Source organism: Dipodomys spectabilis, unplaced genomic scaffold (assembly GCF_019054845.1).
Source record: "Dipodomys spectabilis isolate Male_0828 unplaced genomic scaffold, ASM1905484v1 ptg000234l, whole genome shotgun sequence".
Lineage (NCBI taxonomy): Eukaryota > Metazoa > Chordata > Mammalia > Rodentia > Heteromyidae > Dipodomys > Dipodomys spectabilis.
The window spans coordinates 21,000,538-21,023,293 of record NW_024870911.1 but is presented as its reverse complement, the minus strand read 5'-3'; the positions used below and the strand labels follow the sequence as shown (position 1 = coordinate 21,023,293).

General features: G+C 41.6%; 1 protein-coding gene across 5 annotated transcripts in view; it reads right to left on the bottom strand.

The window, feature by feature from the left end:
• Positions 1-22,756, bottom strand: part of LOC122124037 (cyclic AMP-dependent transcription factor ATF-7) — a 110,632-nt gene that overhangs the window by 36,661 nt on the left and 51,215 nt on the right. For all 5 annotated transcript variants that reach the window (XR_006150487.1, XR_006150486.1, XR_006150485.1 and 2 more), the window contains exon 3: positions 119-215. Coding sequence is in view for 2 of the 5 variants with exons in the window: in XM_042698640.1 (XP_042554574.1) it covers positions 119-215 (97 nt within the window). In the remaining 3 variants the exon portion in view is untranslated. The remainder of the gene's footprint in view (positions 1-118; positions 216-22,756) is intronic.

Sequence of the window (22,756 nt, the reverse complement as noted above, 5' to 3'; positions counted from 1 at the left end):
CTCACGTAAGGGCTCTTGATGGGAGAAAGGGAGTATAGCTCCCAGTACATCTGGTCCCTAGAATTAATCTTTACTGTCTGGTGATAGCAAGGCGCGTGGCTTTGGGGACAGCAAATACCTGCAATGATGACTGAGTCAGTTCGGGCTGGGCCAAATTTCAATGTCATCTCATGCTTGTGTTTATGAACTGCCAGGTGGTCCTCGTTTGTAAATCTCTGAAATGAAACAGAAATGGATATGTGAGAAAAGAAAACAACAAAAACAAAAACAAAGCCACCAATGCAGTGTCCTTTGAAAATATCCTATTAAACAGGCTGCAATGAAGTTGGTCCCTGGAAAGAGAGAAGAGAGTGATGGGAAAAGAGAAGAGATGGAGGGAGAAGGCACTGGAAGGCAGGGAGGAGAGGAAGAAGACCACAGCACAAACTGTTCTGTAGTATCAGGTCCAAACCAGAGAAGTGGACAGATTGTTGAGAAAGTAGGGTCCAGACACAAGGCTCTAAATGAAAAAAAAAAAAAATTAAGGGAAATTCATGGTGAACAAGGGGAAAACAATTTTTAATAATAATAATAAAGAGAGAAGGAAGAAAGTCTGGGCACTCGTTGGTCATCACCAAAATAGGAAATTTCAGAACGAAGCGCTCCATGGTAGGGCTGAATTAGACTATTTTATGTGGGGGCTAACAGGGAGATAAATTATGCAGGATTAGGAGAACCATTTAACTTCCTGGCCCCCACAGTGCTGCAGCAGGCGCCTGCGCAGCTATTTGGCTCAGAGTTTTAATGAGCCAGGATGGAGCTATAGAGGACAGAGGCCCAATGGCCAGCAATAATGCTACATATCAGCCCCATTGGCCAAATGCTGCCTCCCCTCATCGTGCAGCCGCCTGGGCTCCAACAGCCATAAAGGGGCCAGCACAATGCTGCTGGCTGTATAATGGAGAAATAAAAATGCAAGCAAAATAATTTTTTTTAAGAGTAGGAAGGAGCATGTAGGCAGGATGAGGGAAGAGAAATGGAGATGATATAGCAATTTTATTTGTTTAGGGATCTGAGTGAATGGACAGTGAAGAGGTAAGACAAAGTCTACTGAATCTATGACTAAGACAGACAAGGTTACTAGACAATATCATGCTTCTGTCCCTTTAAAAGGAGGAGGTGAACAGATAAGCAGCAGAATGGTACCCTCAGAAATCCCTTTGAGGGGCTGGGAAGGTGGCTCAATGGTAGAGTGCTTGCCTTGTATGCATGAGGCCCTGGGTTCGATTCCTCAGCACCACATAAGCAGAAAAAGTTGGAAGTGGCACTGTGGCTCAAGTGGTAGAGTGCTAGCCTTAAGCTGAAGAACTGAGGGCAGTGCCCAGGCCCAGAGTACAGACTCCACGACCGACCTCCCCCCAAAAAAAATCCCTTTGAGGCTACTGGTCATGTTTCTTCATTAAAACATGCCTGCATCATAGAACAGCCTTAATGCTGCAAGCTTTCCACAGCTCCTTCACCACGAGGCTCTGAAATGTGGTCCTATGTCAAAATTTTTGATTCTAAAATAAAGACTGTTAGTCCCATTTTTGCTTTCTTCATTAGAAACATACTTAACACTAAACACTATACCTCTAATCCTCTTTTCCACAGCTCTTCTGTAAAACAAATACACAGGAGCCAGCATCATTTCAGCTTCCATCCAGTCAGGAAAACACCACCAAACTGTCTTAGCTCCTTTATTTTATGTGAAAGTAGCCAAATCCTTCCAGGTGAGGCATATAGGCCAATTACTAGTATGAGGAGTGGCTGAGTGCTGATGGCTAATGCCTATAATCCCAGTTATTTAGAAGGCTGAGAGCTAAGGATCAAAGTTTGAAGCCAGCATGGACTTATCTCCAAGTAATCACCAAATATCTGGAAGTGGAGCTGTGGCTCAAGTGGTAGAACACTAAGCAAGTTCATGGAGAGTACCCAGACCCTGAGGAATTCAATCCTCATATGGGCACAAAATGAAAGTATAAAGAGCTAAGAAGTCAGACAGTCAAAAGAAGGCTTACTCTATTTTTTTTCAGATGGATCTAGGACAAAGTAAAATATAGTATGCAAAAGTTTAGCCCTAAACCATAGTTTTCTCTGATGTTGTAAATCCCATGCATCAATGTTTTCACAGTTTCAGATTCTCCCAACAGGAATGGAGTTGGGTCAAGAAAATTGTCTGTTAAGCAGAGGTATATCTGTAGGTTAAACAAGTCATTTTATAGGATCTGGGGTTACCAGGTATTTGATTAAAGGAAATAAACAATGGCGGAAACAACATAATTTCATGATGGATATGGAGAGTAGTAGATTAAACAAGCTTGTAGGCACTGATAATCTTACATACAATAATAATCTTTAAAAAATGTGCTCATTGGTACTTCAGGGAAATTGAAGGTAGCTTGAAAGAAATTTATACAAATGTTCTGGAACTTAGAAGAATAACCTGAGTTCAAACCCCAAAACTGCAGAGGAGTTCCTCCTCTGCAGTTTTGGGGTTTGAACTCAGGGCCTTGAGCTTGCTAGGAAGATACTCTCTTAGTAATGCACTGCACTTCCAGGCATGTACCAGGGCCTGGATGCAATCCACCTATGGTAGTTAGGCTTTCGGGTGGGTGTGACTTCATCCAGCTCTTTGTTGAGGGTGTGGAATTGGTCTCACGAACATTTTTCTTACTGGGCTGACCTTGAACCATGATCCTAACAATCTGCATCAAGTTGTTAAGATTAGAAGGTATGAGTCACCAGTGCCTGACTAGAAAATTTACTCAAGCAAGACATCCTTCTCTATTAATGAAATCTAGTTTAAACATGAGCTGAGAGAAAGATTCAAAATCTTATGTGTTTATGTGTATGCTATAGCTAGAAACCAGGACCCTGTGTATTTTTGTAAGTACTCTTACCACTGAGTTATATCCTGCAATTTTCTGTTCAGTATTTTAAAAGGCATTTCCTCCCATTGGCTACAACTTTGCTGCATAGACTTGATTTGTCTTATCTCTCTTCTAGTTCTTGTTCCTTCTAGTTGCTTGTCCCTATCCCTAGCCTCCATGCTACCTTTGAGCTATTTACTTTTTTCAAATAAAAAGTTGGGGCCTAGCTGGTATGTTGGAGTAAGCCTATATTCTAATACTTTGAGGGCTGAGACAGGAGAACCTTGAGCTCTAGGCCAGCCTGGGATATACAGAAAGGCCCTGTCTCAAAAGAAAAATGTAGAGACCTGAAGAGAATTGTGGTGACTAAAATGATCTTGCTGAGTGCTGGTGGCTCACACCTGTAATCCTAGCTGCTCAGGAGGCTTAGTTCTGAGGACTGTGATTTGAAGCCAGCCTGGGCAGAAAAATCCCAATAAATATCTCCAATAAGCTACTCAAAAAAGCTGGAAGTGGCACTATGGCTAAAGTGGTAGAGTACTAGCTTGAACACAAAGAAGCTCAGACAGTGCCCAGGACTGAGTTCAAGCCCCAGGACTGGCAAAATTTACAATCAAATAAAAATGATCTCCTACCCACCAACACCTTAGAGGGTTTTATAAGTGTAAACACAGATAGGGAAAAAAATACATGTTTATTTTAGCTGGGTGCTGGTAGCTCACACCTGTAATCCCAGCTTCTCAGGAGGGCTGAGATATGAAGATCGGGCAGGTAAGTCCATGAAATGCTTGACTCTAACCACTAAAATACCAGAAGTAGAGCTGTGGCTCAAGTGACAGAGTACTACCCTTGAGTGTAAAAGTTCAGGGACAGTGCCCAGGACCTAAGTTTAAGCCCCAAGATTAGCACCCTCCCCCCCAAAAAAAAGAACTTTTGTTTTCATACATATTTGATAGTTGTAAAATGATAGCTTCTTTCATAATCCATTTTATTATTTTATTTTTTGAGACAAGGTCTCACTGTGTAGTGCAGACTGGTCTCCAACACAGTATGTAACTTAGGCTGGCTGTGAACTCCCTATGAACCTATCTCAGCTTCTCCAGTAGAGAGGTATGAGCTACCATGCTCAGCTAAATGGGAATGGGGTAATGCCTGTGTGTGTGTGTGTGTGTGTGTGTGTGTGTGTGTGTGTGTGTGTGTGTATGTGTGTGTGTGTGTATGTGTTTGAGCTACCATGCTCAGCTAAATGAGGTAATGCCTGTGTGTGTGTGTGTGTGTGTGTGTGTGTGTTGCTAAGGACTGAACCCCAGAGCCTTATGCACAGTGTGTATGTGTGTGTGTGTGTTGCTAAGGACTGAACCCCAGAGCCTTATGCACAGTGTGTGTGTGTGTGTTGCTAAGGACTGAACCCCAGAGCCTTATGCACAGTAGGAAAGAGCCACACATCTAGCCTTCAATGTATTTTGTTAGGTAAATTAAATAGGCAGTTGAGTGGTATTCAGACAAGGGAAAGATTTATTTTCGAGCTGCAGGGCTGCAGGCTGCCTCTGGTCAAATTGGAAGCCCATGCAACAGGGATAAAAAGGGTCCAATCACGACTTACCAAGACCAGGGACGGGAGAAGGTATGGCCACACCGGGTGCTGATGTGACCTCAGGGAGGGGGGGAGGTGACAGCCTCCAAGCGTGCTAGTTACCTAGGTGACACAGGTACTGGGTGGAGACTTAACCAAGAGGAGCGAGGAGTCTGCTCCACCTTCCAAGGGCGGACCTTACATATTTTATTTCATTTATAATTTTAAAACATTATGCTCTGTTAATGGTTGGGGTATGAAGTACAAAAGGTTTGTGAGGCTTGGTGCCTACTTGGGGGATCAAATCATTGAGAGGTGACTTGATCACGAGGGCTCTGACCTAACTAACCATGGATTTTTAATGCCATGGCTTAGGGGGACGTGATGAAAACTTTCAGCATTGGGGCCTGGTTTGATAAAGTAGGTTACTTTGGAAAATGTTTTTGGGAGCTGTACCTTGGCCTGGATCCCTCTCTCTGCTTTTCAGCTGTCATGAAGTGAGTAGCTCAACCCACTAGGGCCTACACTCTGCCTTCTCTGCCATAATCTGCCTCACTACAGGCCCACAAAAATGGAGTCAGCTAAGCATGCATCGAAACTATGAACCAAAATAACTCTGCCTTCTTTTAAACTGTTAATCTCAGGTATTTGTCACAATAACAAAACAAAACAAACTAAATGTACTTTTCGAAAAGATTCACTGACTACAGCAAACCATCAAAGGGTTTTTAATGGCATCAAAGAAATGAAGACTCCTTAACTGAACAATGAAGAGTTTACTTCAGAGGAGGACTACAGGGGAATAATTTTAAAAATCACGATACTAGCCTGGTCTTAGCACCCTCTATTTCTAATATGATTCTTTTTCTTTCTTTTTTTTTTTTTTTGGGTCCGGTCATGGGGCCTGAACTCTGGGCCTGGGCGCTGTCCCTCAGCTCTTCAGCTCAAGGCTAGCGCTCTAACACTTGAGCCACAGCGCCACTTCCGGCTCTTTCTACTTATGTGGTGCTGAGGAATCAAACCCAGGGTCTCATGCATGCAAGGCAAGCGCTCTACCACTGAGCCACCTTCCCAGCCCTCTAATATAATTCTTGTTTTCTGGAATAAGAGACAGAAAAATATTTGCTGAAGCTTTTCATCAAAGTGAATGTCAATCTGGCTATTATTTTAAATATTACTTACATTTTCTCTCATTTATTAGGAGGTAATAATTTAGGAATTCTCTGTATCAGAAGCTAGTAGTATGGCTTAGTGGTGAAGCACTTGCCTAGCAGGCATGAGGTCTGAGTTTAATCCCTAGCATTGAAAAATATATCTCTGGATCAGGTTGGTGTGTGTGTGTGTGTGTGTGTGTGTGTGTGTGTGTGTGTGTGTGTGTGTGTGTGTGTGTGTGTGTGTGTGTGTGTGTGTGTGTGTGTGTGTGTGTGTGTGTGTGTGTGTGTGTGTGTGTGTGTGTGTGTGTGTGTGTGTGTGTGTGTGTGTGTGTGTGTGTGTGTGTGTATCTGCCTCCGAGCCCCATGTTTACTAACAGACCAGTTTTGAACTTCATGCTTAGGGAATCATCCTTCTAAAAGCAATTTGTCCACTAAGATAACCAAGATAACATTATTTGGTGTGTGCTAGTACTGGGGCTTGAATTCATAGTCTCTCCCTTTCTCCTTCAGCTTTTTTGTTCCCTACAGGTAATCTATTACTTGAGCCATGCCTTAAATTCCAGCTTTTTGCTGTTTAACTGGAGACAAAAGTCTCTCAGCTTTGTCTGCTGAGCTGGCTTTGAACTATAATCCTCAGTTCTGATACTAGAAAATTTTCAATTATCCAATGGCTTTTAACAGCTTTAGGCTGTCTTATATTTCTTTGGACAGCTTTGTTCTACATAATATCCAAAGATATCACGCGAACTGAGTGAGGTGGCTGTACCTATATTCCCAGCTTCTGGGATGGCAGAAACAGAAGAATTGCTTGAGTCCAGGGTTTGCAGTTAGACTAGAAAACATGGTGGAACCTTATAAAACAAAAACAAAAACAAAGCTGGGTACTGGTGGCTCATGCCTGTAATCCTAGCTATTCAGGAGGCTGAGATCTGAATATGGAAGTTCAAAGCCAGCCTAGGGGCTCAGAATGTGGCTTAGTGTTAGAATGCTTGCCTAGCATCCAAGAAGCCCTGGGTTCAATTGCTCAGTACCACATACACAGAAAAAGCCAGAAGTGGTGCTGTGGCTCAAGTGGTAGAGTGCTAGCCTTGAAGAAAAGCTCAGGGACAGTGCCCAGGCTCTGAATTCAAGCCCCAGGACTGGCCAAAAAAAAAAAAAAAAAGCCAGCCTGGGCAGGAAAGTCTGTGAGACTCTTATCTCCAATTAACCACGAGAAAACTGGCTCAAAGTTGTAGAGCTCTAGTCTTAAGCAAAAGAGCTCAGGGACAGTGCTCAGGCCCTAAGTTCAAGCCCTGTGACTGACAAAAAAACACAAGCAAACAAAAAACATAAAAAACAAGCCAAGTGCTAGTGGCTCCAGTTCCAATTAACTAGCAAAATGCCAGCCAGATTGACGATATAGTTCAAGTGGTAGAGTACCAGCCATGAGAAAGCAAGCCAAGTAAGAGAGTGAGGCCCTGAGTTCAAATTCCAGTATCAGCATGCACAAAAACTAACTTTAAAAGTCATCATGGGAATTTTAATCACATGTCATCTTGAATCTTTCTTTTCAAATCCACTCTCTCAAGGCAGTGATACTCAACAGGGTAACTCTGCTCCCTAGGAAACATTGGCGGCTACTGGCCTCCACAGGTCTGAGATGCTGATATATATACCATATATTACCATATATTATATATATATATATATATATATATTATATACTATATAAACTATGCAGGAGAGCCTCTAAAACAAAGAATTGTCTAACTCAAAATGTCTACTTTGAGAAACTCGGCTACAAAATAACAGAAAAAGAGCAAAAGAAGAAGAAGAAAAAAAGGCTATTTTTTAGTTTTCCTTGCTAAACTGCCAACACATGTTTTTGGACCCGAAATTTGGAAGGGAAAAAATACAGGCAGAAACTCCCAAGCTCATTTTAGAAAATGGCTGATGAACTGCAGATCTGTAAATACTTAGGAAGATGGAGACAGAAGGCACCGTAATTGGGAGAACTGATTAAATGAAATTCTCATAAATTGCCTTCTTAGTAACAGAGAGAGAATACAGAAGAGAAACCAATCAAAACAATTTTGGCTATTTTTGAGTTTTCACTCTCTGATAGATTAAAAAAAAAAGCAACAAAATAGATTTTTCTGGGGCGGGAAGGTGGCTCAGTGGTAGAGCGCTTGCCTTGCATGTATGAGGCCCTGGGTTCAATTCCTCAGCACCACATAAGCAGAAAAAGCCAGAAGTGGAGCTGTGGCTCAAGTGGTAGAGTGCTAGCCTTGAGCTGAAGAGCTTAGGGAGAGCGCCCAGGCCCAGAGTTCAGGCCCATGACTGACAGAAAGAAAAAAAAAAAAGAGATTTTTTCTATAGCTTAAGATCTATTAAGGGCTGGGAATGTGGCTTAGTGGAAGACTGCTTGCCTAGCATGGAAGCCCTGGGTTTGATTCCTTAGTACCACAGTAACAGAAAAAGCCAGAAATGGTGCTGAGGATCAAGTGGTAGAGTGCTAGCCTTGAACAAAAAGAAGCTCAAGGTAAAAAGTGCCCCAGGCCCTGCGTTAAAGCTCAAGATTGGCAAAAAGAAAAGAAAAGAAGAAAAAAAAAGAAAAGAAAGAGAAAAAGAAAAAAAAGATATTTTAAGATGCATGAAACAGAATGTCAGGACCATCAAGAAGTAAATATGAAAACAAACTAGTTATTAGTTGCAGAATGGCCGACAAAATGTTTCCTTTTACAGGGCTGGGAAAGTGGCTCGGTGGTAGAGCGCTTGCCTTGCATGCATGAGGCCCTGGGTTCGATTCCTCAGCACCACATAAGCAAACAGAAAAAAGCCGGAAGTGGCGCTGTGGCTCAAGTGTTAGAGCGCTAGCCTTGAGCTGAAGAGCTGAGGGACAGCGCCCAGGCCCAGAGTTCAGGCCCCACGACCAGACCCCCCCCCCAAAAAAGTTTTCTTTTTCTTTCCCTTCTAGGTTTTTGGTTTGTTTGTTTGTTTGAGACATCTCATATACAGCTCAGGCTGGTCTGGAATTAGAGGTCGGTAGCCCAGTCTAGCTTTTAACTTTTTTTTTTTTGCGGGGGGGGGGGGGGGGGGGAGGGGGGAGGGGGAGGTCTGGTCGTGGGGCCTGAACTCTGGGCCTGGGCACTGTCCCTCAGCTCTTCAGCTCAAGGCTAGCGCTCTACCACTTGAGCCACAGTGCCACTTCCGGCTTTTTTCTTTTAGCTTATGTGGTGCTGAGGTATCGAACCCACAAGCCTCATGTATGCAAGGCAAGCACTCTACTACTGAGCCACTTTCCCAGACCCTTAACTTTCATTTTTCCTGCCTTGGCTTGCTTAGTTGGGATTATAGGTGTGTGCAGCACCTTAGTGTTTTTTATTAACAGTAAATTTTCCATGGGATATCTTTGGTTAAAACAATATTTTCATTCTAGGAAAGTATCTCTCTTATCCTTCTGTAATAGGAGAATCTGGAGACTACTTTCTAGCAAATTGACTAATTGAATAGAGTTAAATAAAATGAGAAATAGCCTGAAGAACAAAGACACTGGGAAGCTATAAATCAGGAATGAATTTCAATGAATAAAATCTTTTTTTTTTTTTTTTTTGGCGGTCGTGGGGCTTGAACTCTGGGCCTGGGCGCTGTCCCTCAGCTCTTCAGCTCAGGGTGAGCGCTCTATCACTTGAGCTACAGCGCCACTTCCGGTTTTCTAGTGGTTTATTGGAGATAGGAGTCTCACGGTCTCTCCTGCCCGGGCTGGCTTTGAACCGCAATCCTCAGATCTCAGCCTCCTGAGTAGCTAGGATTATAGGCGTGAGCCACCGTGCCCGGCTTGAATAAAATCTTAAGATGTAATTTTTTTAAGATAAAAAAGATCTTTAAAAAATGGATGTAATTAGGGGGTAGGAATATGGCTTAGTGGCAGAGTGCTTGCCTAGCAGGCATGAAGCCCTGGGTTCGATTCCTCAGTACCACATACACAGAAAAAGCCAAAGTGGCACTGGTGGCTCAGGTGGTAGAGTGCTAGCTTTTCAGGTGGTAGAGTGCTAGCTTTGAGCAAAAGAAACTCAGGGACAATGCCCAGGCCTGAGTTCAAGCCCCAAGACTGGAGGGGGGAAAAAAAAAAGGATGTAATTAAAATAAATGAAAATCAAAACATTGCGATTCTATTTTATCACCCCAGTTAAAATGGCCATTATTAAGAAAACTAGTAATAAGAGACATTGGCAGGGATGTGGCCAAAAGGGAATGCTACTACACTGTTGGTGGGAATGCAAACTTGTTCAACCACTCTGGAAAGAAGTATGGAGGTTCCTCAAAAGAGCTTCCCTATGCCTCAGTAATCCTACCCCTGGGCATTCACCCAAATGGCCACAAACTAGCCCACACTAAAGCCACCAGCACAACCATGTTCACTACAGCATTTTTTTACCTTATGTAAGATATGGAATCAAACCAGATGCCTCTCAGTGGAGGCATCAGAAAGAATGGCATTGCCTCGTACATAAGGAAATGGAAAGACTTGGAAAAATTATATTAAGTGAAGTAAGCCAGACCTAAAGAAACATAGTCTGCATGGTTTCCCTCATTTGTAATAACTGGAGTATGTCTATAAATCTACAAGTTAATCCAATCAATAGTAAAAGACAAATGATTACACGTGGACATGATTAAACAGCACTTTAAGCATTGACACAGTGAGAACAAAGGAGGACAGCCTTAGTAGAGGATCACAATGGCTCAATATCTATGTGCATATGACCATATAAAATGATGAACTCCAAGAAATGGAAACAGGAGATTTTTTTTTTGTTTTGTTTTTTTTTTTTGGGTCCAGTCATGGGGCCTGAACTCTGGGCCTGGGCACTGTCCCTCAGCTCTTCAGCTCAAGGCTAGCGCTCTACCACTTGAGCCACAGCGCCACTTCCGGCTTTTTTCTTATGTGGTGCTGAGGAATCGAACCCAGGGCCTCAGGCATGCAAGGCAAGCGCTTTAACCACTGAGCCACCTTCTCAGCCCGGAAACAGGAGATTTTTTAATTGTACTATTTGTAGTTATTTCTTTTTTCTTTTCTTCCCCTTTGATTTATTCCCTTTTGTCACTGTTTTTTATTTCTGTACTCTTTGTCTTGTATATAGGTTTATCAGATTAAGGGAGGGGAAGGGGAATCTCTCAGAAATGGTGGGACAAAGGGTGAACCAATTTAGCAGTGATACTCACTAGACACTATGTTGGAAGTGGTCTTTATAACTTGAAGGGGTAGGTGGTAGGGAGGGGAAAAAGTAGGAGAAAATGAGGAAGGAGGGAAACACAGTTCAAAAAGAAATGTACTCATTGCCTGACTTATGTAACTGTAACCCCTCTGTACGCCACCTTCATAATAAATTTTAAATTTAAAAAGTCATAAAAATGTCTAATTAAAAAAGGGTTGGCCGGGTGCCAGTGAATCACACCTGTAATCCTAGCTACTCAGGAGGCTGAGATCTGGGTATCACGGTTCAAAGCTAGCCTAGGCAGGAAACTCTGTGAGACTCTTATCTCCAATAAACCACTAGAAAACCAGAAGTGGTGCTGTGGCTCAAGGGGTAGAGCACTTGCCTTGAGCTGAACAGCGCAGGGATAGGGCCCAGGCCCAAAGTTCAAGCACCACGACTGACAAAAAAAACAACAAACAAGCAAACAAAAAGATGTAAAACATGTAGAAAATGGACTTTTGTCATGAGCTGGTGGCTCACTCCTGTAATCCTAGCTACTCATGAGGCTGAGATCTGAGGATCACGGTTCAAAGCCAGCCCGGGCAATAAAGTCCATGAGATTGTTTTTTTTGCTGGTTGTGGGGCCTGTGGGTACTGTCCCTCAGCTTTTCAGCTCAAGGCTAGTGCTCTACCACTAGAGCTCTGTGCCACAGAGCCACTTCTGGCCTTTTCTGTTTATGTGGTGCTGAGGGATCAAACCCAGGGCGTCATGCATGCAAGGCAAGCATTCTTACTGAGCCACCTTCCAAGCCCAAGTCTGTCAGACTCTTATTTCAAATTAACCATCAGGAAACTGGAAGTGGTGCTGTGGCTCAAGAGGTAGAGTGCTTGCCTTGAGCTGAAGAGCTAAGGGACAGAGCTCAGGCCCAGAGTTCAAGCTCCATGATCAACCGAAAAAAAAAAAAAAAGGTATTTTTTGGTGACACTGGTTTTATTTGCTGGTTTTTATTTTTATTTTGGTGCCAGTATTGAGGCTGGGCCCGAGTACTATCTCCTTAGGTTTTTTTTTTTTTTGCCAAGGATGGTGCTTTACCAGTTGAGCCAGAACTCCACTTCTGGCTTTTTGGTGGTTAACTGGATAAGAGTCTCATGGACTTTCCTGCTTGGGTTGGCTTTGAATCTTGATCCTCATATCTCAGCCTACTGAGTAGCTAGCATTACAGGTGTGAGTCATGGGTGCCCAGCTTGAAAGTGAACAATTTGAGGAGAGGTTAGGCTGGGGGCAGGGCGGGGGGGGGAAGGGGGGGAGTGTCCAATGATGAAAGGGGTGACACTGACCAAGATACATTGTACTTATAAACTGATTTGTTGAATGGTAACTTTGTACAATTAAAGATAATAAAATATAATAGTAATAAGTGAAAAAATTAAGTGTACATCTTAATGAATTTGTATATAAGTACCTATGTCATTACCACTCAGAGCAAGAAACATGTCAAGCACCCCCAAAAGCTTCCAGAAGTATAGTACTACACAGTATCTGTTCAGCAAGTTCCCCACTCTTTCCGTTTTTAGTCTCAAGTATTATACTAAGAAAGTACTATTCTTTGAGAAGCAATTTTAAATAAGTCAATGTTTAGAAACAGTTCTTTTTCTTTTTTTTTTTTTGGTGGGGGGGTAAGGGGGGTCTGGTCGTAGGGCCTGAACTCTGGGCCTGGGTGCTGTCCCTCAGCTCTTCAGCTTCAGCTCAAGGCTAGCGCTCTACCACTTGAACCATAGAGCCACTTTCAGCTTTTTTCTTTTTGCTTATGTGGTGCTGAGGAATTGAACCCAGGGCCTCATGCATGCAAGGCAAGCGCTCTACCACTGAGCCACCTTCCCAGCCCAGAAACAGTTCTTTTTCTAATCCCATTTAGCCTACTTTCTTTGAGGTATTTTTACATAGTAGCACTGAACAAAATTGAAAAAGGTTTAGGGCAAATGAAAACACAGACCAAAAGAAAGCTAAATTCTTGCCTTTTGACTTTGAGCCAGGACAACCATATGGATATTAAGAATGTAATAGTTTCAAGCTAGATTCTTGGTAAAGCATTGTGACCAATGAAATTTTTTGCAATATGCACTAAACTAGCCAGATTCATTTCTGAAATGTTGTTTTTGGCTAACATAACTCCAGTTTGGGGGTGGATTTGCTTCGTATTTTAAAATGCTCTTATATCCTGACCTATAATGAATTCAAGTCTTTCCTTGTTTTAGCAGAGTCGAATGGGGGAAGGAATAATCAGACAGAGCGCTTCAGTAGCAATCCCAGGAACTGAGTTTACTTTTATGGTAGTCTGAAAAACTATATAATACCAAAACCCAGTTTCCCCTTTCTCCAAAGTTTCTGGGTTTGCCTGTGCCTTGTAGACAGATTAGCTTTCTAGTATTTATCTACATTTGGGGACACATTTTGATTTAAAAAATAATAAAAAGTGAAAAAGCCATAGAAAACCTGAGATCTATGGACAACAAGCAGTAATATCAATGTTGAGCAAAAAGCAAAAAAGCATAACTATCTTTTTGTAGAGATGATTTAATCATTTCAATTAATCAAACATTCTGAAAGAAACTAGGTGATATTCAATAATTATAACAAGGTCTCTCTCCCTTTCACTGAAGTCTTTCTATCCCTAATGCTGAGTATCACTTAGTTGGGAAAGTAGGGAATAGAAAAGGGAAGAGATGGAAGATTCACATAGATAATACATGCACACACTGCTCAAAGCCAATCCGTTTTTCATTTCCATGCCAGTCCTGAGCTCTGGCTCATTCCTTTAAGATGCTGCTGTTTACTGAGTGAGTCACACATCCTGCTTTGAATGTTTCATGGCTCTTGAATGAATCATTTCAAAGTACAGGATTGTTCAACAAATAAATACAACCACAACCCCAGTTCATATGCTACATGTGTGATCAAGGTAATTCATAGAGGAAAAATAAGAACAGGAAACTTGTTCCCAAAATAATTTAAAAGAAAATGTTGTCAGGGAGATCAGGAAGTAAAAAACAGAGGAGGGATTATCCTCACCAAATTGTCCCTAAGAAGGCAAATTCATTTGTCCACTGATTGAGGTATTTTTTGTAAAGTTATATAAATATCTTTTTTTTTGGGGGGGGCAGTCATGGGCCTGAACTCTGGGCCTGGGCGCTGTCCTTCAGCTCTTCAGCTCAAAGCTAGCACTCTACCACTTGAGCCACAATGCCACTTTCGGCTTTTTTCTGCGTATGTGGTGCTGAAGAACTGAACCCAGGGCCTCATGCATGCAAGGCAAGCATTCTACCACTGAGCCACCTTCCCAGCCCCTACATAAATATCTTAAAGAGAAGTTTCTGGAAGCTGACAAGATTCTTGCTTTAGTGACAGATATGGATGTACTAGGGCTTGAACCCCAGGTCTTGTGCTTGCTCAGCTTGTTCACTTTTCTGAAGCAGTTCCACTTGAGAACAGCTTGTTTGCTTGTCTAATTCCCTACTACTTGAGCCACATTTCCAGTCCAGCTTTTTCAAAAATTTCACTTATACTAAATTAAAACTTTATTGAATAAAGAACACTCTCTAATGATCTGGTGGACTAGGTCTACATTAGATGAAGCTGAACATGACAGTAGTTTAACATGGAATTAGTATTTTTCATTATACAAAACGATTCATATAGCTGACATGAAATATATGATACTCAGCATTCTCCCAATCATCTGTGATGAGGTTTTTAAAAAAGCATTGGAAGATCAAGTAGATGTCTTTAGCATAGAGTTCAAATAAATTAGTTACATGTGTACTACTGAAATCTTTTTCAACTTCTCTTGTATTAGAAACCTTAGTGCAAATATCAAAGCTGTTGGTCATTCCAAACATCTGCCAAATCCAAATATGATTTCTGAATTAATGTGTATTAAGTATGAAAAAACCCAAAAACATCAGTTACTACAAAACTCATTTAGTCAAACTCTATAGTCCATATTATGCATTTCTCCTAAATCTCTCACATTAATGACTAAAGCCTCTTTATAGTACTAAAGTTCTATCATTCAAGCATTAATGATTATATTTCAGAAAAGAAAAATCATTTGTTTCAGTAATCCCATTACTGCTACATTCTAAAAGAAAGAAGAAAAAATCATAATTAACAAACTCAGTTCCCACAATAGGATATACGGAAGAAAACATTTTTCAAAAAAAGATCTGTGCTCTACTTGCACAGTAGGAATTATGCAATGTAAATGAACACCACATTAGCCCACACCACAAAATCCATGAGAAAGGTTTGACTTTGAACACTGTGTGTGCATTATTTTCAAATTTGTGTTTGTGAGTTTGCACTTCATTTGCTTGTACTGATACTGACAAATAGAAACATACTCTTTCTCATATATCCCACATGCAAGTGATTTAAATATTGAGCATGGTTTGTTTCCCTTACACTACTGCAAATAAATGATAAGTGACATCTCAACTGTTATAAAAAATGTACACAGAAAGCATTCAGTGAATGTGAGTACTAGCTGAGGAATGATCTAGTCCAGCTTTTTGCTGATTACTCTGTAATCAGAGTTGGAGTCTCATGGACTTTTCTGCCTAGGCTGGTTTCAAGCTGCAGTCCTTCATATTTCAGTATCCTGAGTAGCTTAGGAATATAGCTGAGCCACTGGTGTCAGGGTCACTAAACACCCTTAGCCTCCTGAGCACTGAGATTACAGGCATGTGCTACCTATCATACTTGCTCTGGGTACAATTTTATAGAGTGCTATGAGAATAACTACTGAGGAATTGTATTACTCTTAGGCTTTAAGACCTTAACAAGGTATACTTTCAGAAACAGTCTGATGGCTTTCTATCTTCATTTTCAGAGTAAACTTCATTACACAAATAAATGATAGGAACTGGTGCTGTAGCTCAAGTGGTAGAACGCTTGCCTTGAGCTGAAGAGCTGAGGGACAATGCTCAGGCCCAGAGTTCAAGCCCCACAACCAAAAAAAAAAAAAAAAGTAAATAAACAAATAAATGATAATACCCTGTCTCTTATTTTTAGATCAAACTCCCTTTATTATAGAAAGATGTCTAAGAATTTGTTACAGTTACATTGCTTTGTATGAAAGAAATTGGTGTTGCCATGTCTTTGTGGGTTAATTTTTTGGTTAAGGTATCTGACCTCATCTCTGAATTTTATTTTATTATCCATGATTATGCCTGACCCCAAACTAGCAGTTTACAAACAGCACGTTTTTAATTTCCCAAACTTCTAGTGGTACTAGGGATTGAGGCCAGGGCCTAGTGCTCTGTAGCCAAGCACACTACCATATAAGTTAAGCCCTCAGCCCTGTTTTTACTTTATTTTTTGTTTGCTTAATATTTTGTGCCAATTCTAGGGCTTGAATACAGTCTTGCTTAGCTTTTTTGCTCGAGGCTGATGTTCTACCAGGTCAGGCACAGCTCCACTTCTGGCTTAAAAAAAAAAAAAAGTAGCCAGGGTGCTGGTAGCTCATGCCTATAATCCCAGCTATTCAGGAGGCTGAATCTGAGAATTGCAGTTCAAAGCCAGCCTGGGGAGGAAGCTCCATGAGACTCTCATCTCCAACAAACTACTTTAAAAAGCTGGAAGTGGCACTAGGCTCAAGTGGTAGAGTGCTTGCCTTGAGCAAAAGAAGCTCAGGGACAGCAGCCAGGCCCAGAATTCAAGCCCCAGGACTGGCAAAAAAACAAAACAAACAAACAAAAAGTGGTTCACTGGAGGTAAAAATCTCATAGACTTTCTTGCCCAGGCTGGCTGTGAACCTTCATCTTCAGATCTTGGTCCCCTGAGTAGCTAGGATTACAGGCATGAGCCACCAGAGTCTGGCTGAGTAGCTTATCTAATGGATGGTGGAATGGCTCAAATGGCAGAGCATCTGCTCACTAGCAAATGTATGACCCTGAGTTCAAACCCTAGCACCAAACACACACAAAAAAACAACAAAACCTAAAGGGTATGGCAAACTCAACTTTCAATTTCATATAGTATATCAAATAAATTACTCTACGCCATTATCATCTATTACTCCACATTCCTTGTTTGTTTGTTTGTTTTTGGGTCCGGTCGTGGGGCCTGAACTCTGGGCCTGGGCGCTGTCCTTCAGCTCTTCAGCTCAAGGCTAGCACTCTACTACTTGAGCCACAGCGCCACTTCCGGCTTTTTTCATTTTGCTTATGTGGTGCTGAGGAATCGAACCCAGGGCCTCAGGCATGCAAGGCAAGCGCTCTACCACTGAGCCATCTTCCCAGCCCTCCACGTTCCTTAATAAACCATGTTTATAGTGTTTAGGTTTTTGAGAACAAAATAGTAAATAATGCCTTGCTTACTAAATGTGAAGTCCTGAGTTCAAATCCCAGGACTGACAAAGATATAAAAATGAGAGGTGGGGCAGGCACCAGTGGTTCACCCTATTTAGGAGGATGAGATCTAAAGATCGAAGTTGGAAGCCAAATTGGGCAAGAAAGTCCATGAGTCCCTTATCTACAATTAACCACCAAAATGCTGGAAGTGGAGCTCTGGCTCAAGTGGTAGAGCACTAGCCTTGAGCAAAAAAAGTTTAAGGACAGCCCCCAGGCCCTGAGTTCATGTCCAGGACCAATACAAAAGAGAGAGGGGTATGGGAAGGCTTGAAACTCTAGCAGTTGCTAGAGGGCCATCTTTTCTTATTCCTGACTGCTCCCATCTCCCATACCTTATATTTGGCTCTTTATTAAACTTCAGGGCACTCTTGGGAACTATGCTTAAGAATTAACAAGCAAAGAGCCATTATCTTTGCTTAGGTGGTAGATGATAGCTACTTATGGGGATGGATTAAATGATCAACACACTAAAGGACTAGTTCCTAGGAGCAGACAAATCTCAGCAGCTATTCAGCTGGGCCTGGGCCAGTTACATGGCTAATTGCTCTCTCCACAGCTCTTGCCTAATGGTAGACCTTTTAGCATTCCACTTTCCAGATGTTGCCACTTAGTTGGTTACATTAGAGTCCCCAAAGGGATAACTTTAGTTCTTAACAAAACAAGGAAAGCTTCTTTTTTTAATCAAATAATTATCACACAGCCCTCTAAAAGTTCTCACTGACATGATACATTTATATTTTCAATATCATCTCTTCCTAAATTCTTATTAGGATGTTATGAGCCACAGAGTCCTTTACACATCAAATGCTTTTATCTAATAATTTGCTACACAGTGTTAATAATCCTTGGGTTCCACAAACAGTGGAAAGGACAAAGGAAAAAAGTATGTATTTTAAAGTTAGGAAAATCTACTACACTGTTTAAGCTGCTGAAAATTTCACTGTGGAAAAACAATACCATAAACACTTCTTGAAAACAGTTTTTGGATGTTTATAAGCAGCTGAACAGAGCAAATGAGTCAGTGCCCTCATCTTTATGGGTATGTACAATTTGATACTTCAAAAATCAAGCCAAAAGAAAATATAAAGTTGAGGGAAGAGAAGGAAGAGAAAAATTTTAGATGGTTTACATACAAGATTACATAGTGTACATGCATGCACATGCTCACACCTGCATGTGCAAGCACACATGCACAAACACGCACGCACGCACGCACGCACGCACACACACACACACACACATTTGTTCCAAATGCAGCAGTAAGGTTTTGTTTTCAACAAGCTATCAATGCTTAAGTGCCAGTCTTGGTAACCAAAGAAGAGGTAAAGACAAAGGATCAAATGGTTTGGGTATGTCTTTGAGTATGCCATCAATTGGCATAATGCTCTTATTCTACCTCATCTCAATTTGTAAAAATTCCTAGTCTGATTTATTGATATGTTTAGCTCATGATTATTTTTGTATCTAACTTGGAAAGTTTTTATGAGCAAAAAAAAAAAAAATTTTTTTTTTTGGTTAGTTGTGGGGTCTGAACTCTGGGCCTAGGCACTGTCCCTCAGCTTTTCAGCTCATGGCTAGTGCTTTACCATTTAAGCCACAGAGCCAATTCCGGCTTTTTCTGCTCATGTGGTGCTGAGGAATTGAACCCAGGGCCTCATGCATGCAAGACAAGCACTCTACCACTGAACCACCTTCTCAGCCCCGATGAGCTACATTATTATCAAACAAGGCAAATAGGAAATTCCTTTAATTATAAGTGTTTGTATTTTATCTGTAAGAGACATGATTTTAGCCTAGGCCATTGTTTTGCATCTATAATCCTGTCTCAGGAGGCTGAGATCTAACGGACTGTGGTTTTAAGTCTACCTTTCCAGAAAAGCCAGTGAGTCTCTATCTCCAATTAACAAGCAAAAAACCAGGTAGGAAGTGTGGTTCAAGTGGCAGAGTACCAGCCTAGCAAGGATGAAACTCTGAATTCAAACCATAGTACTGCCAAAAACAACAAATAAAAAAATCAAGAGAGACGCCGGGCGCTGGTGGCTCACGCCTGTAATCCTAGCTACTCAGGAGGCTGAGATCTGAGGATCGCGGTTCAGAGCCAGCCCGGGCAGGAGAGACCGTGAGACTCCTATCTCCAATAAACCACCAGAAAACCGGAAGTGGCGCTGTGGCTCAAGTGGTAGAGCGCTCGCCTTGAGCTGAAGAGCTGAGGGACAGCGCCCAGGCCCAGAGTTCAAGCCCCACGACCGACAAAAAAAAAAAAAAAAAAAAATCAAGAGAGAGAAAGGGAGAGAACACTTTTAAGTGTATTGATCACTGGGTAGAAGTCTGGTAGAGGCTGGGTGCCAGTGGCTCACACCTGTAATCGACCTGTAAACTACTATGGAGGCTGAGATTGGGAGACTGAGCCCAGCCTGGACATACACGAGACCTCTTCTCAACCAATATCTGGGCACACTGGTGTGGTGTGCCTGAGATTGGGTGGCTGAGTGTTGAGTCTGAGATTGGGAAGATTGCAGGTCTAGGCTAGTCTGGGCAGAAAAAAAAAATGTCATGAGATTCCATCTCAACGGGAGAAGCTAGGCCTTATGACATACCAGTTCTCCCAGCTATGGTAGGAGAAGTGAAATATACAGGACGACTGAGGTCCACGAGTATACTAGGGCAGACAGTGGAACCCTATCTCAAAAATAATCAGTGCATTCTGGGTGCTGATAGCTTACACTTATAATCTTAGTTAATCAAGAAGCTGAGATCTGAGGCTCTTGGTTTAAACCCTGCCTGGGAAGGAAAAGTCCTTAAGATTCTTATCTCCAACTGACCATAAAAGGCTGGAAGTCGAACTGTGACTCAAGTGGTAGAGCACTAGCCTTGATTAAAAGAGATCAGAGACAGCACCCAGGCCCCAAGTTTAAGCCCCAAATGTGTGTGTGCGTGCACACGCGCGCACGCACACACACATCAATGCTATAAAGGGCTGGAGGCATGGCTCAGCAGTATAACACTTGTCCCAGGCCCCAAATTTAAGCCCCAAGTACCGCCCTCCCCCCACACCAGTGCTAAAAAGGGCTTAGCAGTATAATAGCTGCCTAATAAGCATGATGTCCTGAATTTGAATTTAAACCCCAGTACCAAAAAGGAAGGAAGGAAGGAAGGAAGGAAGGAAGGAAGGAAGGAAGGAAGGAAGGAAGGAAGGAAGGAAGGAAGGAAGGAAGGAAGGAAGGAAGGAAGGAAGGAAGGAAGGAAGGAAAGAAGGAACTTTAGGCTGCCCAACATCCACATACTTCTTGACAATCATAGTTATCTAATCTAGTATAACTCAGTAGTTTTGATATAACTTCATCTCTTGATGCTCTTGATATTTTGTCAGTATCAAGCTACTTGCATTGTTTTTGAACATTACCTCACTTCATTTTACTCACATATGCTTTTATGTGTGGAATGTTCTTTACTAACTCTGTCTAGCAAACTTCTATTTATCTTTGAAATGATCATTTCCTCTGTGAAGACTTTCTGGTATCCACCATATTTCTCAGTACTTGCGAATACATTATTACATTTATCATATTACAATGTATTTGTATAACATGTGCCAAAATGTCCTATGAAATGGAGAAAAGTTATAGATATCTTATACTTCTTTGAATCCCTGGTGCCTACAAAGATGGCTGGGCTCAAGGTAATGTTCAAATATTTCTTAAACAAACCACAAAGGCTAATGAACGTGTAAGTGAATTAAGAAAATCATTCATAGACTAGTGTCAGAAAGCTTGCTCCCAGGCTTCCTCAAGGTCACAGATATCCAGCAGAATACAACAGATGCTTTGTGTGCGCTAAGCCTCTCATCAGATATTTGCCTAAAAATAGATTTTTAGGCAAAATCTATTCTATTTTTGATTATGGTGTACAATGACAACAAACTGTTGTTCTAATTATGTAGGACCTCCTACCCTATTATATTAGAATGCAGACAGACCAGAGGTACTAATGAGATCCTATTAATGTTCTTATTAAGTAACCACAGATCAATCTGCAAGGGGCAAAGAAAAAGACACACTGATGTTCATCAGGAAGAACTAAGATTTGGAACTTCTAGTTATTTCCTCACAGATTTCAGCTGCAGTATGGCAGGGTGATGATAACTCCTTGATTTGTCTGCTAGGGATACCCTGACAAAGTACCACAAATTGGATGGGTTGAACAGAAGCTTATCACACAGTTCTAGAGGTTGGAAGTCTGAAATTAAGGTGTTACCAGGGTGCCATCTTCTGAAAGATGTCAGAGAGAATGTGTTCCATGCCTCTGTTTTCAGATTCTGGTAGTTTGCTGGCAATCTGACATTCTTTGGCTGTGGCAACATAAATTCAGTCTCTTCATGGTGTTCTCCTTCTGTGCGTGTCTGTGTTCAATTTCCTCTTTTTATAAGGTTATCGGTCATATTAGGTTAGGGGTCCACTCTACTCCAACACTGCTTCATATTAACTAATTATAGCTACAATAACCCTATTTCCAAAGTACTAAGGTACCTGGGGACAAAACTTTACCATGTATATTTTGGAAGATATGATTCACTCTCTAAGAGCTCCTGAAGATAAAATCCATGTTTTGATTCCTAGAACCTGTGAATGATATAATACTTTATATTAATAATATTAATATAATTTTAAGTTAAGGATCTTGAGATGGTGAGATTATCTTGGGTGTATGTAAGTGGGCCCTCAATCTCAATGCCAACACAAATGCCCTTACCAAAAAAAAAAAAAAAAAGCATCAAATAGATATAAATTCACAGAAAGCAATGTAAAGACCAAGATGGGAGTAAGGTAGCCATAGTCAAAATATGCTGGCAACCTCTAGAAGCTGGAAGAGGCTGGCAAGGATTCTTCTCAAGAGCCTCCTTGGGAAAATTATAGCTCTGCTCTACACCTTGATCAGACTTGTGGCCTCCTGAACTCTAAGAGAATAAGATTTTATTGTTTTCAGTCACCAAGTTTGTGGTAATTTGTTACAACAGCTAAAGAGAGCTAATATACACAGCTTTCTCTTAAGCTAAATACAATTATCTTCATTCTAAGAGCAGCAAAGGAAACTAGCAGATAAAAGAAAATAACAAGAGCTGACATTTTAACTCCAAGGAATTAGACCCATAACCATAAATCCCTCACCTGCAAATAGACATTAGTCAATAGGAATGAGGGGCTGTGGGTGTATCTCAGTAGTGGAGAATGTGTCTAGCATTTGCAAGGTCTTTTGATTCTTTCTTTCTTTTTTTTTTTTTGGTCGGTCGTGGGGCTTGAACTCTGGGCTTGGGCGCTGTCCCTCAGCTCTTCAGCTCAAGGCGAGCGCTCTACCACTTGAGCTACAGCGCCACTTCCGGTTTTCTGGTGGTTTATTGGAGATAGGAGTCTCAGGGTCTCTCTTGCCCCGGCTGGCTTTGAACCGCGATCCTCAGATCTCAGCTTCCTGAGTAGCTAGGATTACAGACGTGAGCCACCAGCGCCCGGCGATTCTTTCTTTCTTTCTCTTCCTTTTTTTCCTTCTTTCCTC